The sequence below is a fragment of the Psittacula echo genome, assembly GCF_963264785.1.
Source record: "Psittacula echo genome assembly, chromosome: 5".
NCBI classification, from domain to species: Eukaryota; Metazoa; Chordata; class Aves; order Psittaciformes; family Psittacidae; genus Psittacula; species Psittacula echo.
This window is the reverse complement of record NC_137739.1, coordinates 46,536,639-46,561,273: the sequence shown is the minus strand read 5'-3', so window position 1 is coordinate 46,561,273 and position 24,635 is coordinate 46,536,639. Positions and strand designations below refer to the sequence as shown.

The 24,635-nt window shown below is 34.5% G+C and overlaps 1 protein-coding gene across 3 annotated transcripts in view; it reads left to right on the top strand.

The window, feature by feature from the left end:
* NOVA1 (NOVA alternative splicing regulator 1) overlaps positions 1 to 24,635 on the top strand; it is a gene marked incomplete at both ends in the record, with an annotated part of 156,219 nt that overhangs the window by 110,331 nt on the left and 21,253 nt on the right. The window contains 2 exons of one of the 3 annotated variants that reach the window (XM_080618431.1): positions 6,207 to 6,373; positions 18,866 to 18,937. In XM_080618431.1, coding sequence (XP_080474557.1) covers positions 6,207 to 6,373; positions 18,866 to 18,937 — 239 coding nt within the window. Of the gene's footprint in view, positions 1 to 6,206; positions 6,374 to 18,865; positions 19,010 to 24,635 lie in introns of all 3 variants that reach the window. The other 2 variants (XM_080618430.1, XM_080618432.1) reach the window with 2 other exon arrangements.

Sequence of the window (24,635 nt, the reverse complement as noted above, 5' to 3'; positions counted from 1 at the left end):
AATCATATGTAATTTTTCTGGTTCTATTCTATGGTCCTCTTCCAAAAATAAGGTCAACTCTGGGTTTTTTCCACCAAATTTGGTCTTTTAGTAGCATTGTGTGTGCTTGGTTTTTAATGATTTTGACAACGTTTGCTTCTCAGAGACCTTCACATTTTCATCAAACTTGGGTATTAGATTTCTATTGATATGTTTTATTTATTTACTTAGATGCTTACTGTTCACTGATGGGAAAGAATAGTAACATTTAACTAGCAATTAAATTATTAAAATAAGTGTATTTTGTTTAAATTCTGTATTTTGTATTCCCATAGTTTTGATGGGTTTTTTTCATTATTTTGTTCTTGAGGACAGACCCTTACAGGAAATGTGTTTGCTTTTCAGCTTAACGAAACTGAAGAAGATGACAGTTTTAGCCTATTTACCAAACAATTTGAGAGGTAGAAGGGAAAATAGGGCATTGTTTCACCAAGTACTATTTTGGAGAAGTTCTTCTCTGACAATTTAATAGCAGCAAAATGTAAAAATTCTTCTTGATCCCTTTCTAACTGCTTTCACAGTTAGATGTTAATGTTATGATGGAATCAGGTGGGTTTTAATTTTCTTTGTTTAAATATTATTTGTTATTTGTTACAGATCATTTTACAAATAATATATGAAGACAACCATTTCTCCAAATGAACTGTCCATGGTTTGAGGTCTTGCTTAGTTCTAGAGCTTTATTTTCCAGAAACATGCTTTTGCAAAGCATAATTAGGTGGTGCTCGCTTTCAGTTGCAGTCCTTTGTTACTGATTTACACACACACATTTTCTCTCTGAATAATTCTTATCTGAGTAAATTCCTTCATAAAACCATAGCAAGACAAAATCTCTGGCCTTCGCCTTCGGTTATGGGGATATTTACTAGCTTTTGCAGTGAAACCTACAGGGGGTTTATGAATAATTCTTAAACAAAGAAAACTAGTTATAAACCTTGTTTCCTGCCTTACATATAACAGTGTAACAATAATCAGTAATTTCTCATTTCACTTTATATAATTTTGGCGAAATCATCAAATACTTAGCTGACTGATACCCAGCAAAGTGGTTTATGTTCAAAGGATTGTTTGCTTTGTAAGATGACTCATCATCCGTTCTAAGCATTCAATAAAAATTATGAATGATAGGGTTTTTTCCTTTTATTTCTATCTATTTAATTTCCTAGGTTTCTCTCTCACATGAGAATAATCCGTTTCTTCAGACTCATAACTATGTTAAACCTGGATGCACGTAGTTCACTCTTGTGACCAGAAAACAATGGACTGTAAACTTGACCTTTTCATAAAAGTCTGAGAACTCATGCAGTTCAAACATTTTACAGACATTTTTAAACTTGATTCAATATGATATATGAATTCTAGTGAAAGAGTCACATATTCAATTAAAGAAAGCAAATTGGAACGTATGTAGGTATGAATATGTATATATATGCACATATATGTGCATTGCTGTCTGTATGGGATACCTAGAAGATGTGTTATGAGTTCAGCAGTCATTTTCTTCTGCTAAATCTAGTAAGGCTTCCTGCAAACACCTGATCAGAAAATGCTTGAGGACTGATGTTAGAGGACCCCAAGTTCTAACTTATTTTTTCAGATTTCAGCAAGTCACATGCATAGATGCACGTGCTTGTTAATCATCACATCTGTTAACATGTATCAAGAAATAGACCACTTATTCTAACTTTCTGCTTTTATTAGGTGCTTGACTCATGTGAAGTATAATGTAGCTGCAGAAAACATTAATAGTTAGAATTTCAGGAGTAATTGCATATGAAACTTTAAAGGGAACAGTTTATTTCTGTCCAAAAGAAGAGTGGAGCTAAATGCATCCAGTTAGTAATCATGAAATTTAAAATCAAAGTCAAGGATATCCTGGTTTTGTAACAGAGGTATCAATAAATTCTTACAGGGAGATATTCTCTTTCATAGATTCCTTTCAATATTTTCTGCTTTTATTCAGCCATTTTAATTGCTATTAAAAATGCAGTTTTAATTGGAAAAAGTTGGTTTACTCCCTACTTGTATAAGTATTTTGTGCAAACAGTCCAAAATTATTTTGTCTGGATAAAAACAAATGCACAACATCAGTGCTTTAGAATTCCTACCAGCCCTTGCTACCCTTTCAGTTTGGTAAATCTGTTAGATCATCAGGCTTTGTTTTAAGAGAGAGACATCTTTCTATCTGTGATGAATATGAGAAGAGGTTCTATATTAAGATCAATTCATTCTCTCTCAAGAAACAAAGGTTAAAGAATGGGGAAGATAAGGACTGAAGGAGAAAACTGTCTTGTGATCTCTGTGAAACTGCACATACAGGGGATGTTCTTACGTCTTGCTGTTTAAGGTTGTGTGCATTTTGTCATGGTGTCAAAGTGCAGTCCTCTGTTACTGAGAGCTTTTGCAAGATCAGTGTTAGGCTGAAGCAGTTGGTGACAGTGTTATACAGAATCCCACTCTAAAAGACATTTGATCATAAAAATAAATATATAGGACATTAGGGTTAGTAGACTGCTGTACTGTGAGTTGTCAAATGAAAAGCTTAATGCAGATCAGCTGATGAGAGATTGTAGTGCAGCCTTTCATTTATTTAAGATTTTAGCTTTGGCTCCTCTGTCAGGTTTTCCCTTTCAGTGTCAAAAAAATTGACATGGTATTTTAAAAAAATACAAGGAAATTTAATTAGTTGGATGTATTGGGACTAACCTGGGCTGGTAGTTCATTGTGCTTTTTAGGTTTTCAAGTGCTCTTTAAGACTGGTGTAAAAGCCCAAGGAAAAGTATATAGTTGTATGAATGCTAGGCAGTCATTTCTGAAAAGTACAGAGCGTTCCCCAAAACTTACAACTAAGGTTCGTAAAATACAGAAACATACTTGACATTTAATGAGTGTTTCTGTGAGTACAGTAGAACTCTTACACATTGAATTAGTCTTTTAGCAAACACTTAAAAGTTTAATGGTAACCATATATATAGATGTATGCCTATTAAATATAGAAAGAAAAACATTGGAAGCATTAGCATCCTTTATCCTATTGCATCTTCTAGCATTTATTCTGTTGGTTGTTTTAAAAGCTTCTGGTCTGTTGTTTTGAAGTTCTTGATAAAATTAATGTGATGTGGTTGCCAAGGATATTTGCCAGAAGTAAAGTTTTAGGTAGTTAAAGGAGGTGGAAGGAAAAACGAATTATTAAAATAAAGTTATTGCAGGCTGTTAAGCATTTACGCATTAGCTAACTTATTAGGCTTCAAAGCGGATTTTTATTTACTTACTTTTAAATTGTTGATGGCTGCTAATGGTTTCATATCTCCTCCCATTCCTCCCCACCCCCCAAGGAACTGCAGAGAAAAAGTATTTTATATAACGGCATATCTATTTCTATAGGAAAAAACTAGTCTGAAAAAAACTATCCCCTAAAAGCTAAAAAAAACACCAAAGCAACCCACAACTGATTAAGATTTGTTTTTTCTTTATTGGTTTTAAAAATCTTGTTTTGGTGAGCAGTACAGGTAGACTTTTTTGTTCAGTTGCATTCTGCCTCTTTTATTTGGTAAGGGAAAGTTAAAACATGCATACAAATTAATTTTTAATTCTGATGAAAGAGGAGAGAAACCACATTTTTCTTGCTGAAAATTAGACCACATACAAATACTGAGCAATTTACTTGTGCTCCTTAGAAAAAGTTAACATGAAATTACTGTAGCAACATCATCATGATGTATTTAGATAGTGTGACCACATGCAAACTTCTGTCATGGGATTTAGTATTATCAAACATACGTAAAAATATTTTAACTTTTTTTAATGTGCAGGGATGATGCCCACAGACTCCACATCTGGTTGTTTTCCGTAACAAAATTATCATGTAGAAGACAATGTACAATGCACCTAATCAATCATTAATCAATGTACCATGATCCTAATTTCTGATTTTAATTGTAATTAATTTTAAAAATATAATAATTTTATACTGGCAGTGTTACCCCCTCTCCCCCGAGAGGCATTGATTATTATAATGCATTTTCATAATTTTATATATTATTCTAGTTTGAAAACCAAAATCATATGACACAAGTGTGCATATAGATGGCTGAGCTTTTGTTCACAGAAATGCGTAGAGTGGATGCAGCTGTTAACATGATAAATAATATGACAGTTTACTTTAGACACTAATGGAGCCTTAAACCTTTTAAAACGACAAATTTCACCAACTTTAGTGATTCATAGGCTTATTTTGGTTATATAGGTTGGTCATACAACTGGCAGTTTTCCTTTTGTGTGACTCTTGTAAATTATTGTACTCTGTTATCTGAGTGAAAAGCTGTTAGAGTTGTGTGAAGTAATACAACAACATTACTTCAGAAGATTAAAGCAATTCCCAATTGTATGTGTATATGATTTCTCCACTTTTTTTTTTCTTGTTGATCTAACCCTTGAAGAAAAGGTGCTAAATATCATCATTTAAAACTGCATTTTACTCTGCGTGAAATGCGCTTTTGCACAAATGCATATCTTCATGGAACAGTGATTTCAGTTTACTGTGTCCTGGTTTATACAAACTAAAATCTAGTATGTTTGGTCCATAGTAAGATATAAGGCATATTTTTGCCATACTGCACCTCCTAAAATCACATAGGTTCTGGAATACGCTTTAGTCACTTAGTGTAAAGTCTAATGAAATTCGTATTTAACATTGACTATTTTCCTTTCAGCTGTTTTAATGGTAGTCATCCTTGTAAAGTGCTTTCTGTATTAGACTCTGGTAGCTCGGAAGTAACCTGATCCGTGTTTTGTTTCGGTGTGTTGTCTGCTGACCTACAGAACACTTGCATTAGCTTCATTGATCAATCCACATCACATCTCATCATTTAGGAGACAATTAATACTGCAGTGTAAAGACTCCCCAGAGCATTTTCTTAGAGCTGGATTGCTTTACACAGAAACCACAGGAGTTGTTTGTGAAAGGAGGAGGAAGCCAAGTAAGTGGGGAAAAAAAAAAAAAAAAAAAAAGGCATTAAGAAAGCTTTGTCTAGGAACAAAGTTTCACTTCATGTGGCGATGTAAACTTCTGGCAAACTCCCTTTTTTCAGTTGTTAAAAAGACCCCATAACAGGTCAAATAAACGTTCTAAAAATCTTACTGTCAGAAATGTGTATTTGGTTGATACTTGTATAACTTATTTTAAGAATATAACCATTTTAACTTTAAATGTTATCTGAAGGATGATTGGATTATTAACCTGACAGCTTTTGAAATAGATTGACATGTTTTAATCCTATTTTTAATTATTTTAAAATAACATATTTTAATAGAGGAAAAATGTTTGTTTCTCGTTCTATCAGTTTTCTGTAAAGCTTCTTACACAAAATTGAATTTTAGAATAGCCTGATACTCTTTCTTAAGAAAAAGTTTTTGAAAGATTTTAAGTGTACATGAATACATGAAGTTAATGAGCATGCAGGGCTCTTAGTCTGCTGTTTCATCCTTAGGTAATAAAATATTTAATCTTTAGAGATCATCCACAGAAGCAGATGAAAAGCATTTACTAATAAAAACCAATTTTTTTTTGCAGATGGCTAAGGTTACTCTACCATTCTCTGTTAAAGACTATGTTAGAATGTTGTAAGGAACATACCTTGAACTGATAACAGTAGATGTTACTAAAAGTGTAAACTTGATAGGAAGGGACTTCTACAAAGGCGGTTACCTCCCTGGTACATTTCTCTAATCCTTGCGTAATGCCTGTGATTTTGTGCAGCTTTTCTAAAGAACTATAACTAAAGCTATGATGGTTATTTAATGTTTGTTGGCAATCTGCATAGGATTGCAAATTCTATGAGGTAGTATAAAAAGATAAGATTGACATGGTTTAACTCACGGTATTTGCTAATATTTCAAACAGAACCTAATGTTGGGAGTTTTGGTGGGTTTTTTTGTTGTTTGTTTAGGTCTAACTTACATTATCCATATTGGCTTGGAAAGTTACGTTTTTGTAGGATCTACAAAAATAGGAGTTGTTGAAAACATCTTCAGATCATATGTATGTTATCTTTTGGAAATCTCTCATTTGTGTATTTACGGAGGTATTGCTAGTGCCATCTTTATGCTATCATTAAAGCAGTTCTTGAAAGATCGACATTATTAAGATCAACTTTTGATATTTGCAGGTACTACAGAGCGGGTGTGTCTGATCCAGGGAACAGTTGAAGCGCTAAATGCGGTTCATGGCTTCATTGCAGAGAAGATTCGAGAAATGCCTCAAAATGTGGCCAAGACAGAGCCTGTCAGCATTCTGCAGCCTCAGACCACTGTTAATCCAGACCGCATCAAACAAGTGAGTTTTTGTGTGGGAATAGAGAGTCACAGCAGCTCCTTAGAAGTGTTAAAAACTTTAAGGCTGCAAGGGGTCAACATAGCGTGTTCTTTAAGAGAATGTTATTTTACTCTTTAGTAATTTGTTGATCCTCTTTTTCCTTGTACTTACATGTTCCGTGTTTCTCAGCAGTTCTTTTAGTCAGTGTTTTATAAGTTTCAGTGCCACACTCAAATATATTTTTTATAAACTTTTCTTTACTGTATAAAGTGATAATACACTTCTAGGTTTTAGTCAAAGATCACTGAATTTTAATCTTAAATTATGAACCACTTTGTAAATCTTCAGCATTACTAAAAATCACAGATTAACTAATTGTTTCCTACTTTCATGTATAGAAAATAAACCCAAGAATGTTAATTGGGTTTTTTAGACCCTATATTAGGTACTTTAAAATCTTACCTGTGAGAGCTTGAAAATATAGAGATTTTTTACTTGGGATGTTTTCAAATATTTCCTATTATATTATTTTTGACATCTTTTTGCCTCTTTTACACTGACTTCTTTCAAAATCTACGGGCAATGCAAAATATATTTGCAAGGCATTATTGGTCTAGTATTCCATAGTTCATTACATTTTCCAAAACAATTTCAATTATGTTAATTTAAAAAAAAAAAAAAAAAAAAGCCCTGTAAGGAAATGTGAAACATCTGTCATACAGGAGTTAAAATTATTTTTCCATTTTATTGAATAAGAAAAAGAAAGGAGTGAACATTAGTAAAATTTTGTCTTGTCTTTCTATCCTATATAGGATAGATTTTAGCTTCTCACCTGTCCTATATGGGAAAAGATTGTTTTGTCCTTCTATGCTACCAAGATTCAGTGTCCTATAAAGTAATTTGGTAACTGTATGCTATTACCTTACTTCGTATATTGTGACATACACAGAATGCTTATATGAAGATGTGTTCGAATTGAATGAGTTCGGAACTATCAGACTGCTTTAGATGGATGAAACTGCATAAGCCATTGTATGTTTTCTAATATTTACTTCTGGTTTTTTTTCTGTATATATGATACTTTTAAATAAAAAATAGCCTAGATAATTGATAAGAAAATACTAAAAAGAAAAGCCCCAATTTTACAGGATTAGTTTCTCAGTTGTTTAGACATGAAAATTATTATGCCTGCAATAGAAAGGAAAAGCTGAAGTGATCTGTATTTTGAGTGAATTTTCTGCTCATAAAAATGTTAGATTTTATGCCAATACATCTTAACCCAGTGGGAAATGAGTGTCCTCTATTACCATGTAAAGTGTTTGCCCCCTTTGCAGTGAAATTAAGCTAAATTTTAGACAACTCAGTAAGATTCTGAGAAACTAGATTACAGACCTGGCTAGTGACATGCAGAAGTACTTCCTCTCTGGTATCTGAAGTTGATATAGCTTGTCCACAATAAGTCTCTAGAAAACTTTTTTTTGAAATTGTTGAGGTGGGGGAGGGGAAGTTGTTTTGTTTGCATTTTGTTGGGGTTTTTTTAATATTGTTTGTTTGGGGGGGTAGTTGTTTGGTTTGGGGTTTGCTGTTTATTTTGGAATTTTTTGAATGTAATTCCATTTTTTAACAGAGCTGCTGCTAGTGAAGTTAAGACACAGACTAAACACAATGTATAATTTAAAGGTCTATGACTTAGGACTGGCTCTGTGTCTCAAAATTTTAAAATGTATTTCCTGTATACATACAGGTGCATAATTATATGCCTGCAAATAGGTGGAGATACGCATGCACATGTGTTGAGCAGTTTTAGCCTCAATGAGTTACTTAACTTCTCTTTTAATGATGCAGTATCTATTCATGATAAATTCATATGTTATAAATACTGACTCAATGAATCTAAAATTCAGGTTTTTTACCAATAAGTGAAATTGTTAGATTAGTTCTTAGAGTTTGCAGTAATCTATTGGCCGATGTCAGAATAACTTGTATCTTACTTCATGTATAATACAAGCCATTTTTAACTTGGCAAAAAATAAGCATTATGATTTACAAGTTCTTCTTTTACACTAACATGGTTCTTTCTGTCTTAGATATTACCCAAGAACTTTGTCACCCCAACGTATTACGTTGTAGATTGAAGAAAGTAGACTTAGCATTTTGAGTTTGAGAATTGATTTGTAATAACAAATTCTATCTTCATTAGGGACTTTGAAGATACTTCTGTTGGTTTTCTAACTGTTCCTACCAAAAAAGAAAGGTAGTTTTCTCCCCATGAATGAAGATGTAACCTGTAGTTAAAGCCTTGCAATGCCATGCATGTGTATATGCATCTCTCATTTACCTATCCTCATTTCTTTTTCCTGGACTGCTTTACCAGCACTCACCTCAGAGAAGTGAGCTAAGAAAGGAAATATCTTCTGGCTACAGTTTCAATGAAGACAGACAGTAGGTAAACCCTTTTCTGATTGCTTTGAGTTTCAGCACTTTCTGTCTTCAGAAAAGACATGGGTATACATGGAGGATGAGTCTGGCCTAGCATTTCTCCTTACTAATGGAAGTCATTATCCAAACTTTCTGGTCTTTCTATCAACCTTTTCAGCACTAGAAGATTTCTAAACAAGTCTGTCTGGTTCCTTTTGAGCTTTCTCCACTGCATCTTTCGACATCTCTTAATCCTATAGATTAATCAGTAGATATGAGGTAGTTCTTTCCTCCAGGCAGGTCTGATAGATATTTAATTGACAAATATTGGCATCTTTTATATCTATATAAAATAGGTAATCTCCTTATAGATGTCAGCTATCTGCTATTTCCTATGTAAAATTCAACAGTAACCAACTGATTCCTGTACCCTTTTACTTCCCAGAAACTGCTGTAAGCATTTCATCTCCCTTTTCTCTCTTTTATTACTTGGAATGTCACACCAAATCTTCCAGACCGTATTGTAACCCAGAGGAACAGAACACAATTTTCATAAGGTGATCAGGAGCCTGAGATGTTTCAGCTTTATAATTAGAATCATAGAATAGTTAGGGTTGGAAAGGACCTTAAGATCATCTAGTTCCAACCCCACTGCCGTGGGCAGGGACACCTCACACTAAACCATGTCACCCAAGGCTCTGTCCCACCCAGCCTTGAACACCACCAGGGATGGAGCATTCACAGCTTCCTTCGGCAGCTCATTCCAGTGCCTCACCACCCTTACAGTAAAAAACTTCCCCCTTACATCTGATCTAAACTTCCCCTGTTTAAGTTTGAACCCGTTACCCCTTGTCCTATCACTACAGTCCCTAACGAATAGTCCCTCCCCAGCACCTTTATAAGCCGTTTTCAGAAAGTGGAAGGCTGCTGTGAGCTCTCCACGCAGCCTTCTCTTCTCCAGGCTGAACAGCCCCAACTTTCTCAGCCTATCTTCATACGGGAGGTGCTCTAGCCCCCTGATCATCCTTGCTCCCCTCCTCTGGACTTCTTCCAACAGTTCCATGTCCTTCTTATGTTGAGGACACCAGAACTGCACGCAGTACTCCAAGTGAGGTCTCACAAGAGCAGAGTAGAGGGGCAGGATCACCTCCTTCGACCTTCTGGTCACACTCCTTTTGATGCAGGCTGGGATACGGTTGGCTTTCTGGGTTGCAAGTGCACACTGAAGCCGGCTCATGTTCATTTTTTCATCAACCAACACCCCCAAGTCCTTCTCCACAGGGCTGCTCTGAATCTCTTCTCTGACCAACCTGTAGCTGTGCCTGGGATTGCTCTGATCCAGGTGCAGGACCTTGCACTTGGCATGGTTAAACTTCATAAGCTTGGCATCAGCCCACCTCACACATGTGCCAAGGTCCCTCTGGATGGCATTCCTTCCCTCCAGCATATCAACCGAACCACACAGCTTGGAGTCATCAGTGAACTTGCTGAGGGTGCACTCAATCCCACTGTCCATGTCTCACCAACAAAGATGTTGAACAAGACCAAACACCGATCCCTGAGGGACACCACTCGTTACTGATCTCCAGCTGGACATTGAGCCATTGACCAGAATTGTTTACATGCAGCCATCCAGCCAGTTCTTTATCCACCGAGTGATCCCTCTACGAAATGATGTCTGTCCAATTTAGAGACAAGGATGTCGTGCGGGACAGTGTCAATCACTTTACACAAGTCCAGGTAGATGACATCAGCTGCTCTACCTCTTCCCATCAGCTCCATAGCTCCACCATAGAAGGCCACCAAATTGGTGAGGCATGATTTCCCTTAGTGAAGCCATGCTGGCTGTCACCAAGCACCTTGTTGTTTTTCATGTGCCTTAGCATGCTTTCCAGGAGTATTTGCTCCTAAGATTTTGCCAGGCACGGAGGTGAGACTGACTGGTCTGTATTTCCCTGGGACATCCATTTTCCCCTTCTTGAAAATGGGGGTTATATTTCCCTTTTTCTAGTAGTCAGGAACTTCACTTGACTGCCATGATTTTTCAAATATGATAGACAGTGGTTTAGCAACTTCATTTGCCAGCTCCTTCAGGACCCGCAGATGGATTTCATAAGTTCCCATGGACTTGTGTACATTCAGGTTCTTAAGATGGTCTCGAACCAGATCCTCTCCTACAGTGGGCCTATGGTCTTCATTCTCACAGTCCCTGCGTCTGCCTTCCATGACTTGGGTGGTGTGGTCAGAGGATTTCCCAGTGAAGACTGAGGCAAAGAAGTCATTAAGAACCTCAGCCTTCTCCAGAATAAAAAAAATACTTCTTCCAGAGTAGCCAGTTCTCCTGATAGCTTCTGGAGAGGGCCCACTCTATCCCTAGTCTGTCTTTTATTTGCAATGTACCTATAGAATCCCTTCCTGTTACCTTTCACATCCCTAGCCAAGTTTAATTCTAACTGGGCCTTAGCTTTCCTCACCTGGTCCCTAGCTTCCCAGACAACATCCCTGTATTCTTTCCAGGTCACCTGTCCTTGCTTCCACCTTTTATAAGCCTCTTTTTTCCTTTGAATTTTCCTCAGCAGCTCCTTATCCATCCAAGGAGGTCTCCTGGCCCTCCTGCTGCGCTTCCTTCTAGTCAGGGTGCAACACTCCTGAGCTTGTAGCAGGTGATCCTTGAATATCAACCAACAGTCTTGTGACCCCCTGCCCTCTAAGGCAGTATCTCATGGAATCTCACTGAGCAGGTTCCTGAAGAGGCTGAAGACTAGCATACAAAGATTTAAATTTCACCTCTAAATTAATAGCATGTCCATTGAACAATGGAAAAGGCTGCATAATGTGTTCTTATCACATCATCCTCTTCAGAAGCTATTGTATCCTCTTTGTATGCTAGTAGAATTTTCCTTCCAGATGTTTTGCAGATAGCAGTTGTTGTAGAAACCTGTCCAGAAAGTACATGGAATCAGAGATGGCCATTGCAGAATTGTGCATTGTGTGAAAGGGGAGATGTGTGATCTTACAGCTAATTTGATTTTAAAGAAAGGAGTTTGCTTTGTTTAGCCTTCTGTGATCCCTTCCAACCAGAATCATTCTTTGATTCTATGAAATGTTTACCTTTTGAAGCATGGACACAAGGTTCAGAATTCCATCCTTGAAAATCAAGAGTAAAACTTTCACATATAAAACTTCCAATTAGTATTTTCATTGGAGCCAGTTTCATTTCAGCTGTTTCACTAGATGGTTAACTCTCATGTTCCTTTAACTTCTGTTCATTAATCACGGTCCCAGACATTGTATTCAAAATTTGCAAAAATGTATGTCTGAACTCAGATTTTTAAATTCACATTATTCTTTCGAAAATTACTACTTTTAATTCAGAAATGCTGATCAACAAAAATAAAAAAAAAAATTAATGTTCATAATTTTTAAATAAAAAGCTTTACTTTGAAGTGCTGAAATAGAACCTGATAAGAATACAGGTCTGAAAATTCAGGCCCTAATGGAGGTGTTGGGTTTTTTTAAAATACAGGATATGAATTCTTAAAACTATAAAGGCTTGGGTACATTTCATAGAATCATGGAATAGTTTGGGTTGAACAGGACCTTAAAGTTCCACCCGTTCTAGTTCCAACCCCCCTGACATCGGCAGGGACACCTTCCACTAGACTTGGCTTTCAAAACCCCGTCCACCCTGGCCTTGAACACTGCCAGGGATGGGACATCCACAACTTATCTGGGCAACCTGTTCCGGTATCTCAGTACCTCATAGTACTCACAGTAAAGATTTCAGATATCTAATCCTAATATCTAATCTAAATCTACGCTCTTTCAATTTATAAGCTGTTATCTCTCATCCTATCACTACACTCCTTGATAAAAAAATCCTTCCCCATCTTCTGTGTAGGTCCCATTTAGGTACTGGAAGGCTGCTATAAGGTGTCCCCAGACCCTTCTGTTCTCCAGGCTTAAAATCCACAACCTTCCCAGCCTGTCTTTACTGGTGCTCCAGCCGTATGAGCATCTTCATGGGCCTCCTCTGGACCAGCTCAAGCAGGTCTGTCTTATGCTAGGGACCCAAAAGCTGGATGCAGTACTCTAGGTGGGATCTCACCGGAGCGGAACAGAGGAGGAGAATCACCTCCTGACTTCCTAGACACACCTCTTTTCATGCAGCCCAGCATACAGTTGGCTTTCTGGCCTGTGAGTGCGCACTTCTGGGTCATATTCAGGTTTGTATCCACCAATATCCCCAGTTCCTTCCTTCCATAAGAAACCTTCATTGGTTTCTTAAAATGCCTCTCGCTTCTGATGATCATTTTTTCTTTTTATCATCCATTTAAGGCAACAGTCTGTCACTGAGATGAACCTTACTAAACTACGGAATATGAGAAAATAACTGAACCTTTTTTATTTGAGATAATCAGAAGTAGTTATGTAGATCATCTAGTAGTTTTGTCTCTTCATCTAGTCAACGATTTTTCATAAACTTTTCTCACTTTAAATGTAGGTAGAAAATCGCGCCAGTTACCATTCTGCAGTGAGTAGTAAGATATGCAGTTGTGTTTACAAGTTGTGAGAACAAAACAAACAAACAAACAAAATTATTATTTGCTAGAGACAATTCTTGCCATGGCAGAAGTTTAGCATTCCATACATATATGTATGCTCTATCCTGTCCCTCATGTGCTCTTAATTCTGGTGCCAGATATCTGTTTTAATTGTCTGTTACATTTCATCAATGTTGGATATAATCTCAATATATATGTGAAACCGTGTTTTATTAACACAGCTAACTCTGTAGCTGACTGTTAACTCTTCGTTGTATGTACTTCAAAAGTGGAATGCAAACAGAAGATTTTGCTTGGGGATGAGCAGCAGCAATTTTCAGCAGAAGGAAAATCCTGAAGTTATCTCACACATTGTTATGGCTTTGTAGTTTTGGTGGTATTTTTCCAAATCCCAAAGTAGTCCAGAATCAAAAGGTTACATTTTTTTCCTTGTTTTTTTTTTTTTTTTCTTTTTTTTTTTTTGTTTTTTTTTTGACATGATGCTTAGACCCTATCTTGTGTGTTTTGATGCCTATGTCTGTTTACTTTTTTGAGTTTTCTGGTATTTCTCTGTAACGGAACCAGATCTTGTATAGTAGTTCTATGTTACTGTCATAAGTTTTGAGGAAAGAGGTGGTCTTGATTCTTCATTGTCCATTTTACAGTAGTCTTCATCCTGAATCATTCCCTCCATCCAGAGTTGCTCTGATGATCCAAATGGCACCTGATGGTTTGCTTTAAACTCCTTACCCCTTCTTATCCCCAGACAGAATACAAGATAAACTTTTATTTACATGATACTTCCCACAGAGATAAACTTTTATTTACATGATACTTCCCACACTTCTTTTCTTTTTTCAAAGGCAAGTCCCCAGAGTTCATGAATGCAGATAAATTATCTCTATAAACACCTATAAGTAAGCATTCCACCTATTTATGCTAGCTTTCTTAGTCTTTTTGTATTGTCCTATGCTCTGTATATTAATTTATGCAAAAGCAAAACCAAATGCAAAGAGGATGAAATATCAGAATGCATTTTATTTGTTCTTTATAGAAATTAAAAGATGGCAAGTAAAATTTGATCACTGAAGTCATCGAAGTAGCATTTTTACAATCCAGGTTGTGAATAAATTATTAATCCTTGATTATGTATTTTTCCAAATTTTATTTTTGAAATGTGTTACGTATTTATACAGTCATCCCCAAGATTAGGATTATTTGCTGATTAAAGTTTACAGCAGATGAAAAGATTTGATATGTTTTGCAAAGCAGGTGGTCTGTTTAGAAATGCTCATCTCTGATACTGTTGGAAGTCCAGTAAATCAGTCTTTTATAATTTGTTCAGCACAATGGGGCCTTGCAGTGCTCTCTGTTTCTCATTTTAGCTGCAGAAGGTATTCAACTATTTAATACAATTCAAAGAAGATACCACCTTTTCTTAAAGTGCATTAAAATCTCAGCTTAAGCAAATTAGTTTTGTCATCACATTAATTTCAGTGACTTAAAGCACCAAGATTAATATATGCAAGACTGAAACTCAGTATTAGCTTAGTATTAATAGTAATTTAATGTGGGTATTGTCATTATGAAGATTTTCTTTGTTTGGCAAGCACTGTAGTGAGAAACTAGAAATTGGTAAGCTGTAAATGCAGTTTCATCTTCACATTTAAATGGTGTTCTTTATATGCTTTCATGTCGCTACTCCTGTTTTCAAATGGTATTTCATTTTATGCCTTTTCTTTCTACTATTCTATATATAAATGGACTAATAGGTACTGAGAAATGTTAACTCTCTCAGTACAACATTTATTATCTAAGATGTAATTATTGAAATATTTTAGTACATATATATAAGGGAGTGACATTTGTCATTTATACGTAGATCTGCATTAAGCAGTTCAAGATGTCATGAAAATAGAGGTCAGAGACCTTTTGGAACACTGTCCAGATGGAGTATATGTATTCTATACTGCCGTCATAGAGCTGTATTTTCACTCTGTTACTGAAAAATATGAAACATGGAAGTGTGATGCTTTAACCGTCTTTCTGCACCCTTTAGTATGTTGTGCAGCCTGGGAGCAGTCTCTCACAGTACAATCAATTCTTGTGGGCAACATAAGGAAGAAATATTTTCTTGGACTTTCAGAAAATACTAGAACTTAAATGTGGCTCAAACAGATTTTTATTTCTAAAATTAATCTCCTTTTTTGTTACTTAAAATCTGTTTCCTCAAACATCTGGTGTAGAAGCTTAAAGTTAAAACAAGCAGTGCTCTCTTACTTGTAAATATAATCTCCCAATCACTGTCTTAATAGGAAAGTTATAGGAAAGGAAATAATATAATAGAGGAGACCAATTTCATCATTGCTTGGAATATACTATTCAAAATATAGCTTACCCCCTCTCCCCTGTGAGTCTCAGAAGTGGTTTGTAGTAGACATTTTGACAGTTTTTTTTTCTATAACCTTGTGATCAGTCAACTGGCAATTTCAGGAAAGCTTCAATTATAATATGCATGTTTCCGTCTCAAAGTCTGTATTGTAAATTCATCTTATGATTTCTAATCACTTTTATGCATCTCATTCCCAGAAGCCTAATAACTACTAAATTCAAGTGCTTGCCTAATGCGAAACACTTGCCAAATTTAAAAAACAAAATTATTCTTTGCAGCTTAATAAATCAGAATTATTGAGCTCTGTCCAACTTTAAGAAGTAATTTTGCCTAAAAGTTCTTGCAGTGTAATTGAGAGTATATCAATAAATTACGTATCAGGCAGTGGACATCCAGTACAAAATACAAATGTTGTATTCCTGTGTTTCTTTGTTTTATTTTTGAGAAATTACTTTGTGTTACTTTTTCAAGAAATAAATAGGTGTATGTCTGTAACTATGCAGAAGCATGAAAAGGGATTAATTTTTACAAATTGGTTTTATATATTTATTCTTTTATACATATATGTATAGACATATGTTAAAAACTGAAAGCAGTTATGTAAGTAAAAAAATAAGAGAGATTGAACCTCAAAATAAACAACCTGAATATACCAAGGGAAAAAACACGAAAGCACAAACCAAAAGACCTTATTGCTATTTTTAGTATTTTTTTAATGGTATGTTTATTTGGAAAAAAATGTGTATGCCCGTACTTGATTCTTCTTTGTTAATAGGACTGATTTGCTTTTAAATGTTTTTATCCTTTTTCCACTGTATTTTAAACAAGCTTTTGCAAAAATGAAATAATGGAATGCTTCTACTTAATAGCTGTTATAGTTCAACAGTCACCTGAAACTATTATCGTCACTCCTTTTTCATTGCAGCCATACATATCTGTAGTTTAGGAAGATTGATATGAATTGAAAATTGTGATGCTTCCAGTTCCTTGAATTACTTGTGGTATCAGTGATTAGGTCATTGTTCAGTATTGAAGAGTCCTATGTATTTTCTTGTAAATCCAGTAGTTAGATTTAGTAAAACCTGTGAAGAACAAGCTATTTTTCCTCTTATTAATTAGCTTAGCATACCAAAACAATACAGAACACAGTATGCTCTAGTTAGCAGTGGTGTTGATCACACAGACTATCAGATGTCTGAAATATTTTAGTCAAAACATATTTTCAGAGATTTGCTGGAGAACAATTTTTTTTTTTTTTTTTTTTTGTTTGTTTCTTTGTTCAGGAGAAAAGTTTAATATATAGCCATAATAAAGAAAACCTATCAGAATAAGTTGCAGTTCTCCATTCTGTTTGGTTGAAGATTCCCTCCTTCCATCAGCTAGTTTAAGCTTAAATGGTAAAAATCAGTTCATTGCAATTTCAGACTTTGGTAAGAGACGTAATGCATCATCCCATTGAAATCAGAAGTATAATTCTATAATTGCATTGTACTATCATGGAATCTGACAGCTTTTTCTAGCTAATTCTAGACCATTTCAAATGAATCCATGTTCTGCACAGGAAGACATGGAAAGTCTTTTATGATTGTTTTGATTTTTCACAATGAATAGCATCTCCTGACCAATAAAATTTTGCCAAGCTACATTTTTTTTTATAATACCCTATAAATGGTAGTATTTTTTATTTAAGCCTATTGAAAGAGTCTCAGTTGATGCTTAAGCTGTATATATTCTGGTTTTGTTTTTATTGTTTTATAATGAGTTACAAGTTGGAAACACAAAATAAGGATCCGTTCCTTAAGATATTTTTTTCCTGTTTTGGCTGCTTGTTTATGTACAAACTATGAAAAAAATGGATCTTCATATTGCTTAACATACAGCTAAAGTATTTGTGTGTGCATATGTACAAGCCCGTGTTTTGCTAATACACAAATTTATGCATTCGCAGTGTCACAACATTCTCATATGCATTAAGAGTTTTAGTGCAAAAGTATGTATACCTATTTTATGAGGGACTATCAATGATTGTAAGTAACAGAATTGCTGAAAGTGTGAAATTTTGCTTCATTTATTTCTAAATAGTGTTGGTTAGTAATTATATGACCATATGATAAATCACGTTGTATAGCATTTTAACATCTTATTTCTTAAAGTAGTGTAATTTTGGATATTTTATAATAATTTATAATATTTTATTTATGTCAAAAAACATGCTTTGAATAAGTATTGTATGTTATGTTTGAAAATTGGAGTTTTACGTTTTCACTACATTTATAAAAAGAGTTATTCTGTCAAGATCTAATACTTTAAGAGAAATGTGTACATAAAGTTTTTAAACAGAGCAGTTCTTTTTGATATGTTCAAGAATTAATGTTAAGCATATGTATATTATTTAGAAAAGTTGATCAATAAATATGACTCTTAATTCTTTTTTGTGTTTATTTTGAACACAGCCCTGATGATAAATTATTAACCTTTGCTCAACTAAATGAACAGTTTTAATGCTAATCATGAATATATTATAGTAATTTATCGTGAAGGTGTTAGTTGCATGTTCATCCATCATGAGATTGATGTTTACATTTTTTCACCTGTTTCTTGATTTAAAGTATTTTAGCAGTTAGTATATTGCTAAAAACTCCATAGTTTCAGTGTAATTTTTGTAAGATATGGAACACAGTTTGCTGGCTATAGTCTGTGCTATACAATGGTGCATTATAAGGTGCCATAGTAAATGTTTCTAACTTCTTTCAGACATTGGCCCTCTTTGTTTGTAGACTGATAACTGTTTCTAGTGCACTCATTGAACTTGCTGGAATTTTAGTTTACTATAGTCTTCATTTTCCCCAAGAGGAGGAGAGAGGAAAGAATTCCTCATGTGGTCAGCATATTTTTGAGTATTTATGTGAGTACACCATCTTGATTTCAAGTCATGAATTTGTTTTTACATGCATAAGCATGCATATTTACATGCATTATTTATCCAGTTAACTTTAAATTCCATTAAGTTCCAATGAGTAGGAGAAAGATTTTGTCTTAGGCATTTTTTATTTATTTTAATTTTCTAGTTATGTTGCTTTTGTTGGTTTATTTATTTTTTTAACTGTTCAGTCTAAGGCTTGTAAAGGTTGATTTGCTCCTGAACTGCTTTGTTCCCAGACATTGCCATCTTCCCCAACTACCACCAAGTCCTCTCCATCTGATCCCATGACCACCTCCAGAGCCAATCAGGTACAGTATCATCCTACCATCTACACCATACTTTTCACGGGTGACAGCTTGCAGACTGGAGAAAAGGATATGGTGGGTTAAGGATTTATTCGTTCATTCACATATATACACCCATAACCATAGATATCTAACTCTTGTTAGAAATTGGTGAATTAAATGGAAACTTTTTTCTTCTTTTGATTTGTTTCATTGTCTTTTTCAAATCTCTGATGAAAGCAAAATACCATGTAAAATAGTGGGGGTTTTTTATTTGATTCAATTAATAAATAGCAAAGATACACGCTGGTGTGTTTGAAGACAGAGTAACTCTTGGTATACGTATGTTTATGTTTATGTGCAGACACGTATTTCCTTCCTGGATCGTTTAGAAATTGTAATGGAATTATCCCTAAAATCATGCTTAATTACCTTGATATCATCAAGGTAGAAATGGCAGACATACCTCTTTTGTTTATTTAGTTTAAGAATTTTGAAACATGCTTATGGACAGTAGTATAGGGGCATTCTTTACATAGTGTATGTAAAAAAAAAAAACCAAACTTTAAAAACATACTAAACACATCTAAGTAAGTTGAATTCATGTCTTATTTTTAAATGCATAAGCTAAAAGCATATATGCTTTTAGCAGTATTTTAATTACATTCATTTATTTCTCTTTTAACTGGAAAAAAATATATCCAGTTCATTATGTCCACAAATGTAGTATGTATCTTTTTGCCTCCCATATGAAATTTGTTAAAGTTACTTCATACCAAGCTTGTTAGTACTGATTCATGCTTTATAAATACCTAATTCATTTTTTAATGTACCGTTAATGTTCTTTGTGTTCAAATAATGTAAATATTCAATATGTGCTAACAGTTTTTAACACATAATCTGTTTATTTAAGTTAGCTCAATGCTTCTATCAATCTTGCACAAATTATATCAAATACCAGAGAAGTTTTCTTTACAAAAAGCTGATTTACCCTGGAAGTTAATATTGTTATTAATTACTGATCCTCTGATGTTTTGTGAACTGCTTAGAGTTTACTGGCTGTATGAAGAAACAATTCAACATACAACAGAATGCAAGCATATTAGAGCAATATATCTTTGATCAACACATGACTATCTGTTGAAAGGGACATCTATTACAGAAAGTAATGAAATTTAGAAGTTATACACATAGAGCTGCTACTAAGAAAAATATAAATTGCGATATCCCTTACTTCAATTTGAAAGCCTTCTACCTCATCCTGCTTCCATTCCAGCAACAGTTATTTGGCTTCATCATAATTAAATGACAAAGATAAAATCTTTGCAAACAGGATATTTTATAAACATTCTGCTAAGCCTTTATTATCTCTCTCTTACATTTAGTATTTTGTTTATTTTAATTAAAAGGTTTTGAAAATGTTTAGTGCACAGATCTTTTTTTAAAGTATTTTTAATAATTCTGTGTTGTTTTTCCCACTGTTTGTGGGTGTTTTTTTTTTTTTTTTAATTATGAGTATACCCTGATGATCATTATTTGGAGAAAAAGAAAAAGGTGCTTTTATTTGCAGGAAATACTATTTGATCATGCTGTTCAGTTAGCATCAGAGAAGTACCTACTTTGCATCTGTTCTATGGGTTTTAAATTATCAAAATTACAGTGTAGCATATACACTTGAAATGACTTTTTAATAGCTAAAAATACTTATTTTTGTAGAAAGTTGTTTGGTGAGAATTAACTAAATATACTAAAATAAAGAATATGCACTAATACTGAAAATACTTCTTTTATTAGAAAGTCATTCTGTGAGAATATTAGCAAGTGATATAGCCAAATATACAGACTAAGGGAAATGTATGTTTTGTGTCCTGCCTCTATCACGCATTGCATCTTTTAATGCATTTTATTCATAACCTATGCTCAATTCAGTTTTCATCCAAATAATCAAGATCTCTTTTGAACAGTATTAAATTTTTATATATGAAGAAGAGTAATAAGTTCCTTAAGTGACTTTTAGAACTGTTTTGATCGTTAACCCTTGAAATTCTTATTGGTCCATAATTATTTTATCCCTCCTAATATTTCCTAGTGGTTTCTAGCCTTTCCAACAGGAAGCACAAAGCACATGATAAGAGAATTAATGCCTTTTTTTTCATGCTAGTGATAAGTGAAGTAGCTGGCAATTGTTCCCAGACTGTAGTACTGATTAGCATTCAGCGCCAGTGTATCGACAAGTATCTGCACTGCGGCTGTCACACGAAAATAGGTTCCAACACAGTAATCTCAAACTTGTCAGTAGTCAAGTACCCAATGGGAGAGTATTAGAGAACAACTAATAATTTGTTCTGATATGTCACTATGTAATCACTATTTTCAATAGAAAATAACCATTCAAGTATGGGTTTTCTGGCTAGATGTTATATTAGGATAATGGGAAAGAGCTTATTTAAGTGGATGGAAGTCAGGAAATGTAGTATTAAGGTGTAATAAATTCACAGTGCACCCTGTTGTGTGGATATAGTAGCATATCAGCCTTAAGGTCATTGTTTTCTATAGTATTTTAATTGTGACAAGATGATTTTTTTATATTAAAAATTAATAAGGTAATTAAGCAAGATTTCAGCAATACTTAATGCTGGGTTGCTGTTGGAGTGAGATTTTACAACTGGGTTGGTGGGCTCGTCATAAGCCATTACAATTAGAGAATATTCAAGTATGTATGTTTATGAGCATACCTGATGTGATCCTTCCTGCTCTACAAGCATATCATATCAGTTGTGTTCCCCTGACAGAGCTTGCATAGTGGGCAGAGCAATTTCTAGGCACACTTTTTACTGCAAGAGAAAAATAAGTCTGCCAGCAGAGGTCAGAGGAAGCTGGGCAGGAAATCTGGCTTGTATTATGTCTTCCTTTTAATGACGCACTTTGCCGCCATTCATATATGATCATAACTGCTTTGTATGGCAGTTTTGCCTTTTGGTGAATTGCTTTTTGAAAAATCCAGTATTCGTGAAACTAGTCATTTTATGATTCTCAAGAAGATAGTCTCTAAGAAGTGTGATCTAGTTGAAGAAAACAGTTCCTTCCGAACTGTCACATGTCGTGTTATACTGAGTTACCACGGATGCAACAGAAATCTGTGCGTTGGAAGTAGTTTTTTTCTTTAATTCTTTGTTCCAGGAAAATATACATCTGTCAATGTTATTGTCATAAATATCTTGTTTATTTTTGCAGTACAACTTCCTTGGACCTTTGTTCACATTAAACATTTATGCACTGCAAACTTCCTAAGGAAGAAAGAACCAAAGAAGCAATAGAATCAGGGCCGTTTCAAATAACTTTTCTCACCTCCCCCCTCCCCCCCCATGTGCTTGTCACTGAAAAGAACTCAATCTTTCTATACTTTTAGACTGAGAGCCTCTATGTTATCCCCTCATGAACTTTGTCAGCTTTGTTTATAGCAGAACACTGACAGAGATATAGCTACAGTGGTGAAACTGTTCTGCTGATGCCCTTGGAGCTGGAGGAATATAGCTTTACTTCTGTTTACCAGAAGGAGGAAATCAATTTTACTTTTCTACAGTAAACTCCAAGTGGGAATTTCATCTCCAAAGTGATGAATAACACCATAAACATCATATAAAACACGTTTGCTTTTCCTCTATAGTACTTATAAAGGTACAAGTTTTAATACTTAATGTTAACAGTTAAGTGAAATTAGGTAGACAAGTATTTTTATAATTAAACTGTTTACATATTTTCTTGTTTACAGCATTTTTTTTTTTTTAATCTGCCTGCTTTACTGATGTTACTGTTATTTTAGAGGGAGAAACATGAGTGATATAAACCTAAGCTGTGTATTTCTCCTTTATCTGTTTGATGTACACCTGTAAATGCAGCTGCAAACCCTTGCATGTTTCCTTCTCTAATCCTCCCTTTTTCCATGAGATTGATACTACTCCTGACCTTTACTACTGCTGTAAGAGAATAAAAGGCCAAAATGCATATTCCCACTTACAAGTGAGTCAGGAGAGTGATAGGTAGGAAGCCTTTCCCCTTCCTTTGTAATTTAGGTAGATTTAAGCTCAGTAATGTGATAGGATTTATCATCACAAACTTTGTGTTATTAACTTATGATATAAGCCTTCTTTTATTTTTACTTTTTTAAAGCACTATTTTTTCCCATGACATTTGCATTTTTTTGCAGTTATACCTTCTATTTTGCTGCTTTGTTGCTGCACTTGTAACACTCATTCTATCATTTAGTATACTCTAATGTAAATTCTGTAGAGTGCAGATACGTGTAGGATTTGCCTGTTCAGTCCTCAAGGTTTACAGGTTTTTTGGAGCATATCTACATCATCTGGTCACTGTAAATAACACTTTTCTACCTTTTTACGTGATGGGGCTGAGCCATTTTTCTTGGTACTGACTGTACCCGACATGTACAGCACAAATGCATAGCTGTTACAATCTTGGTATTAGGGATTTGTACTTTTGTCTGATATTACCTCTTTATTTTAAGCAGAATCTGTAGCTTGCAATGGAATATAATAGTAGACATATAACTAAAGATTGGGGGATTAATTAATATCTCTAAACTGTAATGACTGTAAGGATTGCTCTTCCTCTTTCTGACTTTAAGGAGCGGTCAGTCCTATTCCTGTCTGTAAAATGACTTGCAAAAGTGTAATCTTTTCATTCCTGATAGAGAGGTAGAATCTGAAAATAAAGGCTCTCTGTAAAGCATACTGACAGCTTTTGAAGGGTTGAAAAACTCATATCACTTATTCTTAATACATATGTTGTGGGAGGTGGAAGAAGAAATAGAAATAAAGCTTTATTTTAGTCTTCTGTTATCGTTAGGATATGGAACTTTAAGTATATAATAATCAAATTATAAAGTTTTTATCAATAGATTAAAGTACAAATAGTGAATTTTAATGATGATCCCAGGATCCTAGATAGGCATCATAGGCCATCAAGATACTACGTCTATTTGCCTTTGATAATTTGATGTGAGGGTTAAGATACTGTGTCTCTGATATTTTAACCACAATATCAGTCTAATTTTAATTCCCTAATTTTAATGTCATTTCTTACAGTGGTATTAAGCAAATCTTTTTTCTTTTGAGGTCTGTCACAGGTTGACTGATGCTGGGTCTATCACTTGATCTGTCCAAATCTCAGTACCAAGTATTTAAAACCAAAGTCAATATAAAATTATTTAGAATTCTGATAAAAGGTTCTGTAGAATTAAAAAACTTTTATTATTTCAATTTGATTGTTCAGAACATTTGCCATGGTAGTTCTCTGTGAGATAACAGTTTTACAGTTTCAACCTGTCAGAAGGGTCATTGATAAATACAACCATTTTATTTACACCCAGAAAAAGATATCCAAGATCCATGCACAAAAGTTATATGCTATTTAAAAGACACTTCATCTAATGGAAACCGTTTCATACAGACCTGTCACGAAAGAATTTTGTACACTTGATTTTAAAATTATAAATACATGAAGACCACAAATATAACATTGTTAATATGTTAAACAAATGCACTCTTCTATTATGGCATCAAACCATTTCTTTATTCACATGTCGATGCATGAGAAGGAAATCAGTTTTGATGTGGCAATGGTATTGAGAACTGTTTAACTAAAAGAACCTTGTAATAATGTTTAGGGGAATAGAGTTGAAGAAATAGGCTCTGTATTTTGC